Source organism: Amphiura filiformis, chromosome 1, assembly GCF_039555335.1.
Source record: "Amphiura filiformis chromosome 1, Afil_fr2py, whole genome shotgun sequence".
In the NCBI taxonomy this organism is placed as follows: domain Eukaryota; kingdom Metazoa; phylum Echinodermata; class Ophiuroidea; order Amphilepidida; family Amphiuridae; genus Amphiura; species Amphiura filiformis.
The window spans coordinates 38,720,329-38,728,827 of NC_092628.1; the positions used below are offsets into that span (position 1 = coordinate 38,720,329).

General features: G+C 35.2%; 1 protein-coding gene across 1 annotated transcript; it reads right to left on the reverse strand.

The window, feature by feature from the left end:
* Positions 1-704: 704 nt before the first annotated feature.
* Positions 705-8,226, reverse strand: LOC140166169 (transmembrane protein 220-like). The gene is made up of 6 exons (XM_072189568.1): positions 8,020-8,226; positions 6,643-6,672; positions 3,843-3,903; positions 2,939-3,080; positions 1,453-1,512; positions 705-1,197 (listed from the first exon to the last, which is right to left on the reverse strand). Exons 1-6 carry the CDS (start codon positions 8,086-8,088, stop codon positions 1,065-1,067), a joined length of 495 nt encoding a protein of 164 aa, XP_072045669.1. The 5' UTR covers positions 8,089-8,226; the 3' UTR covers positions 705-1,064.
* Positions 8,227-8,499: the final 273 nt, after the last annotated feature.

The window sequence follows — 8,499 nt, forward strand, 5'->3', positions numbered from 1 at the left end:
TAAAGTGATATATACAATGTAACATCATTGGGGTATGTTTAACATCATTTTACCCAATGTCATTACAGCTTTGTTTAACATCAATTTACATAATTTGCATCAAGTACATATTACATTTACTGACAATCCTGATGAACTTGAAAAAATCTACACTCTCAAAGACTCAAACCCCTTCTTAAGGGACCTGGGAGCACATCAGACATATCAAATTGCATTCTGAATACGAGGAATGTCCTTTTTATAAATCTTTATATACAATTTACTTCAAGGACTGTTAAATTTCAATAATATCAATTTTTTATCATTTGCCATCAAATGTGTATTATATCGTGAATTATTTGATATCAGAAGGACATTCCTTGTATTCAAAATGCAATTTGATGATATGTCTGATGTAAAGATCAGGTCCCACAAAAAATATGTGAAAACATTGCTATCCGAGCACTTAAAAAACTAGATATGTTTATAAGGACTCGTTATTCTCGTTTTGGTCCATGTTCCACAGTGGCGCAGCACTATCAGAGGGGGGCACCTTTTAGCGACAAAATCAGTTAACGTTACAAATGCACGCGAATCGTGCAAAAAATTTTGCCATATAAAAAATTTTGCCATATGGAAGCTAAACTGGTTAGAAACACTGACAAAATTTGTTCAGAAACACAAAAAGTCTTAAATGTCAGGGCGGGTCACCATCCCACGGGGCAAGACTTTTCACGCCACTGATGTTCCATCACAACATGAAATCAACATCAAAACATTGTTGTTACTAAGATTTTCAGATTATAAGCTCTCCCTATTTTCTACTTTGAAGAACGCAAAAAACAGGGTTCACAGATGTTATCATATCATGTCATTTAAAACACATACTGAGATACGAATTTAATGAATCGGCTAATTAAATCAGCATTTCAGTTGGTAAAAATACACCACATTCATTTGTTGCATGAAATACATTAGCATTTTATCCAACATATTACTGTATATTTGTCCACAACAAGCTACCGGTAATTATTAAAGCGCTTTCAATAAAATGTTTGATTTCACTTCATCTTTACATTGCATCATCACAGTGCCTGCTTACAGTGATCTGGTAGCTTTTCCCTGTATGCTTCATCATAGTAGGTATATAGCCATAGGCATACTGGGGATACTACTACTGGTATACAGAATGCTGACAGCCAAGCACCTGACATAGATCTAGTAAAAAGGAATAGAAAAAACATACCTTTCATTTGAATTGTATTTATAAGTTAAATTAATTAATTAAAACATAATTTTTTACCAAGTTCGCATCGCAAACAATAAAGGTAACAAAATCAAATAAATTAATATGTATCTTTTTTAATTCCAGTGGGATCATGTCATAAATTCATACAAAATTGTTCATCATTGTGTCGACCCTCAGATTCGCTTTCTTTTTCCATACCCCTTCCTCCTTCTATACAACTTTACCTGTCATGAAACTGACACAGCATCAGCCACAGAACAACAAATACCAATCCACCCATTTCTCTGCAAGAAAATTGACAAAGAATAATAGATTTAAAGTTGTGTAAAATAAATTTGCAACCAATAGAGGTTGTGCATATGACGTATCATATCATAAATACGGCGGACTACTCAAATGCATTCAACAAAAGCACGATTGAAATCTAACGTGACAGTTCATCTCACACACATAACAAATGCACTAAGATCAAATAGGTTGATAGAATGGACTGCACTGCGTCATGATTATGGTGAAGGGCACCACTTCAAATCCTTTGCTTGGAGCCACATTACGTTTCACTACCTGGAGAGAATTGATCAAAAATTGAATTCCCTCCTGAGGTTCGTATCTGTCAATGAGTTTAGCAGATCACAAGGATGTCATTATAGCTAGAGGCAGTATATAACACAAATGGGTCAATGAGTTACATAAAAATGGCCTTGTTTGGTATTTGGTTCCCAGGAAGTGAGTTTTGCCTGAGGCAATAGATGGTTACATGTTGATCCCTCACTACAAGAGTTATTACCGTCGATTTGGTTGAAAAAGGAGGTGAGACATGATCAAATCTCCAGGTAATAAAACGGTAATGAATAGAAAATTAAACATCATGCAGGGCCTCTATTATCACTAAAAACATGTTCAGATTAGAGCCATTATATGGTGTCACATCCATTCTGGTTTATGATATTGATGTAACATAATTAAAAATAACTTTTTTGAACCAATTTCCCAAGAGCCAGCGAAGTCTACCATATCGTACTGATGTGCAAAAATCATAGAATATACGATTTCAACATCAATCATGGTGGACCAAATGTAAAAATAGTGCATTTCATTGGGTACCAATTTAGTTGTCAGTCTATTGAACTCATTTTGTTAAAAAGAAATTTTGTATACAAATCAGAATCAATTTTACATCATTTAAATCACAATTTCTTGGGCTTGCATTGTTTATTTCCGATCCTCGCATATATTAATTGTGTCTTGCATTGTCTTATGCCATGCTAGGAAGAAGCATGTAGGTTGCCTTCTTCATTATTCAAAATAAAATTTATTTAAAAAAAGATGGTGCAATTAAGATAAACTTTTTATTGAGACAAAAATGAGCAATTACTGTGAATTTGGTTCATTATGAACAATTACACCTGAAATTGAAGGCGATTTACTCACGTTTTAGTAACATTTCACCACTACACTAGTGGTTTCATCAGACTGGCAAATCATCACATGCACATCAGATTTTCCTTTTACTCACTCAACAACATCTTTGACCAACTCATCACACCCTCTACGGTGCTTCCTGTTGTCCATAAAAGGAAACAGTTTGATGTGCCGAGTTGCCAGTCTGATGAAACCACTAGTGTAGTGTAGTAAATCACCTTCGTTTTAGTTGGAATTGGTCATAACGAACAAAGTTCACTTGTTCAAAGATTAGCAGTTACTACCAACCTGCCTTCTTCTTTCTCATACCATCTGAGGTTACCATAGTTACTGGTATCTTTGGTGATCAACAATCCATAGGATATATATAAAGCACCAAGAAAACAAACTGCTGTGTGGAGCCACATGAGACGGGATATCATCCAGTGGGCTGCAAAATTTACCATATCTTGTATTAACAATTAGCATCATCAGTTTATGAAAAAAATGGTTTCATACTAAAGCAGCACCCTAAAAGTAGTTTTGTTGTATGTTCTAGCTATGGTGACACCTTGTGATATCACGCTAGACAAATTCCATTCACTGGTAAGAGGTGGTTTGAGTGATTGTGAATGCAATGGAGCAAATAAATCTGCAATCAATACGGCCTTGATTTGCTAAGAATTGAACAGGGCACCTGTCTCATCAAATCAAATCAAAACACTTCTTCAAAAGTGACAGGTATCATTGAAGGTGGAATCGATTATAACTGAAAGCAATGAGCAAAATTACCTATTGATAATCAACAAAACTTAACCCTATGTGAACTACCTGCTGATTGGCCAAAATGAATATTGTGTCCAGTTTTGAACCAATCAAGGAGGGTATTAATAAGATCATCTGCAAATGCAAGTTTGACCATAAATAGCCTAGTCATAATTGGCAATTGAAATGAGCATTTCAAGTTATCAACCAATCAGGAATGCTGTTAGATGATGAGTAGTGTCCAGGGGGTTAAAACAAAAACATAAAGGATACAGTATTATGAAGTACAAAGCAGATGTTAGAATTACAAAATTTACAGAGTAAATCAGGGTCCATTTCACAAAGACACTCAATCAATTTATCACACATATAGGAGCTACTAAAAAGGTATTAGTTCGATCACTGTCTTTGTGAAAACGGGTCCCTAAACCAGAAACACTTAACTCACATTTAAATTTGAAAAATGAGACTTGAAGAAAAGTAAGTACTGCTGGTAATCCATATATGGCCTGAAAATCAAATTAAAGATGAGGAACATATCATTAGTTGAATTCAAGAAGGTTGTAAGTGCATAGTAATAACAAGGCATTTACAACCTTATTGTACTTAATTATATTTGTCAGTGTTGGTTTGAATACATGATCCATTGGTGATGGGGTAAAATAAAACGGGCACAAACATATGGTCGAATCAACCAAAAGTGTCCACGGGCCAAAAATAAAAGTCCGAAATAAAAATGTCTCCACAATTTTTTCCTTTTGCCCATTGATTGATGACATATTGGCCTTATAGGAACCAAAAGTGCCATTACTAATCTTGAAAAATAAATCCAGGGCGTGTGATAGTATATGTGATATCAAAACCCAATGTTACCTACGAATACCACTAGGATGCTTTCACTATCGCAATACTAATCAACCTAAAACAAATGGAATATTCCCATTAACGCTTTTTTTTTTTAATTTAGACCACAGGGTGTCAGGAAAATTCTAGCTCAACCAGAAAATATTTGTTTTTATTATTATAACGCGATCAATATGATCTTTGTCAGTTTATGCTAGTTTATTATTGAAAATGAAGTTTAGGTCAGTTTCTGTATTTTATTTATCAAATGAGTATGAATCAATTTACACATTGTATAATAACGAGTAGGATATATGTTTTCAAGAATATTAGGAATTATACGCATACACCTAACGCTTTATACAATGAAAAGGTGAAGAAACCCGGTATTAAGTAGGTAACATGAGCGATTTAACAATATCTATATTGAGTTTAGAGGTTTAAATTTGGCTATTATGGTAATGAATTAATAAAATGGTAGTTTTTAGATCTCTTTCAGATGGTACGTCCAAATGAATAAGTGCTATTACCTTAGATCAAAATTTTTTGATGCTTTTAGCAAGATTTTGACCACTTCATTTTGATATACAAGTAGTTAATCAGCAATTTTACATAATAAATAATTGTTGAATGAATCCGTATATGGGTAATAATAGTGTCCTGGGGTACCGCTTAAAGTTTTTGACAATTAATTTCCATTGGCAGGGACACTTCATTACACATGTCATGTATTATGGTGTATTCGTAAGTAACATTTCAGTATTTGTAGGTAAGAATTAGACTTTTGGTGGATATCGCAATCAAAACTTCATTTTATAAAGCACTTTGAATGTAATATTTTCTTTATGTGCGTTTATTGATACCCTATCATGTATTAATAATGTCGGTTCACAGCGGTTGAAAGAGGATTTAAGTAAGAAACAAAGGCACTAAAGTGACTTTAATTTGATTAATTGCACACAAATCGCTTAAAACCGTTATTGCAGACTTGTGAAGTCCATCTTGGAGTCAGTTACGTCTTGTGGCCTTTCTTTTGAGGGCAACTACAATTAGGTTTATACAGGGTCCATCACTGTGTTGTCTAGATCATGAGACAATGAGAACAGTCGTTTTTTCCATGGTATTCGTAGGTAACCTTAGCGAAAACGTCAAAAGTTACCTTCGAATAAATGAATTTGGACACAAATTACTCAGAAACCAGAAGGTCGGTAAACATTTAAAATGAAGCACACATGACAGTTGACAAATCCAAGTATTTATCCCCTTCTAATCTTCTTTGAATCTGATTTTTCTTTCAAATGAGCAGACCGTCGTCTATTTCAGTACATATTTTTCAACAATTAAGCCAGTTCGGTTTTGCATGGTGGGCATGTATGTGAATTCGCAACTTTCATTGACATATGATTTGATAGCAAACATACAGGCCTTCATTATGTACCAATATGGGCATTGGCATGAATGGCGGTGTTTCACAATACTGACATGATGTCAAATTGTATTAAATAGGTAATATTCGGTTACCGAAATTTACCTACGAATACTTGCTTTTATTGTTGACATCTCAGAAACATTTAAACGCAGGCTATTGAAACTTGGTAGAAATAAAGAGTGTATTACCCTGCACCTATTCCTTAACTATTGTTTACTATTCTCTCACTTTGTGGAAATGACACAGCTTTTAACATGTATTCGGAGGTAATGCATATTTTTACCAAACCTACCTTTGTGCCATTTAGAATTTCTGGCAGCTAAACACAATAATAAAGATGTCCGAATACAATGCATTTCAGTATTGGACATATCAAAGCTTGTATCAATTGCGCATTTATTAGTGATTTCCATTTTTTAAAGATATATCTAGTGCTATGAAAAATTGTATTCGTAGGTAATGTAACAAAATACAACTCAAAAAATGATCACAAAAAATTCATAATTATGTACAAATATGTGAAAAATTGAACAGGCAATCTTTGAATACACACCTTTCAGGAAATCAATTTAGATTCAATCCAATGACTTCTTTTCATAACTGATTTAGATGTTTTTAAAAATACCTTAAGAAATATTTTGAAAAAATGGGTAAAAATAGCATGTTTTGGGGTCTCTGTGTCTAAATTTTTCACAGAAGGGGGTCTTATTATATATGGCGCGAAGCGTATGATCAAGGCGAATAAAAACAATATAAAAAAAACGAATGTCAATTGATTAATACTTTTAAGTTATGGCCCTGAACATGCCGTGTACACATTTCGTTGGATTCGACCATATACTCTCACAAATATTTCTTGCATTTCTGCATTAGCAATGTCATGTTCATAATGCAGCCAAGTCACAGGTATATAATCTTGGCACTTCATACATATTTCAACATTATATTTCTTTGATTATTTGTTAACAGTACTTACCATCCAAAGGGGTCCATCGGGATCATTGATCTATACAGAAACAAACAAAGATAAATAACAACAATGAATACAAATTATACATTGTTAAGTAAACAACCCATCAACAAACAACGATCCACAAAACCATATCAACCTAAATTTGGTTCATATCTGACCCCGTCCCTCCATCTGTAACAAAACCAGTACAAGTAGGTCAAAATAAAACTGGTTTAACGGTTAACCCTTGGTACCTCCCTATAGGAAAATAGTTTCATTTAGACAGCTCCATTGATCTTTGAGTTCGTTCCCCAAATTGGGGTAGGAATTGAGTCCATAAAAGTGAGTTTATAACTTTCTAATCAACTATTTTGTCCAAATTTGTCCCAAAAAATGCCTGCACACTACAGTGTGTATTTTTTTTTTTCATTGGGGTGGTCTTCATGTATGCAATTAACACATCCACAAATAAATTGTTTTTAATTCAGGGACACCCTAGTTTTCCACTTTACTGCAAAATTACAACAGGATATTGCCCCACGTATTATTAATATTTATCCATGTACCTCCTCCTCAATATTGACATTTATTTGGTAAAAACTGAGAAACGATTTATTTTATTTAGGGGCTGTGCAATAGTTATGAGCTGGGGGGTATAATTTCCAAACGGCCAGCCAAAAAATTGCTTCCCCCTCCCTTTTTTTGGCTCGCCAAAAATTTCTTGCCTCCCCCCTCCCCATTCCCAAATTTTACCCTCCCACCAGGGGGGCTCATAATTATTGCACAGCCCCTTACAACATTAGGCCGAAGCCAGGCAAAGCCCATACTCCATAGTGCTGAAGAATTACCAAAATGTATTTTCAACCCAAATATCTGACTTCGTGCCACTTTTCAAGCATGTTTAATAGCTGTATCAGGTGAAATGAAAATTTGAGCCAAAAAAATGGTTTTTTTTTAAACATTAAGAAAGACTTGGATACAATTACCGAATATAGGGTGCAACTTGCTAGACTTGAGTCCAGTCCTCGTTTACGAAGTTTAGGGTTAGGGTTTTAAATAGGGTTGAGGTAGGGCAGTCTTGTAATAAGACCAGTACTAATTGCACCATATTTGGTAATCGCTCCAAGAATTGTTTCCACAAAATTCTGAAAATAATTATGTATGTGCCCTCTAAGGGACTATGCAATAATTATCTTTCCCCCTGGGTTGGCAAACCACAAAGTGTCCCCCTCCCCTCAGCTTACCAAAAAGCCTACTCATTGACTGGCTCCCCTTTTACCCTTCCAATTTGCCCCCACTCCATCCATTCACGCTATTGCTCCGTCATTTTACTGAATGGTGATTTGCTTAAATGCCCTCCCCCCTAAAAGCTGCTGTGCTACATATAGCATATAAGCTTACCTGAACATATGCTGCTAGTGAAAAGAAACATATCATGCATACGCAGCAAATTGTCCACAACATTTTCATGGATCACTCATGTCGTATCGTTAATAATAATCAGCATGCTGTCTTTACCAGAGAAGATTTTAATAAAGAGCAGGGGCTTCATGCGACACCATGGTGATCACTTACGTCATGCCACCAATCCAGCCAGCGATGTGATTACGAAATCACAGATGGTTTGTTTACTTCCGGGTTCTCTGGGTATGCTGGCATTGCAGTCGAGAGCCATCAACGGCTTACCGGGCAGCCGTGCACAGGAAAAAGCACTATGCTATGAACTTTGCTTCGTAAGTTCGTACACTGTGGTGTAAGGACATTTTCGTAATTTTGGGTTTTTACTGTAGGGGGTGGTAGTGGACAAGAAACATATTTGCGGGGAAAATGTCCTCTTGTCCCCCACCCCTAATGCCATCACTAGATAAACCAAACAACAAA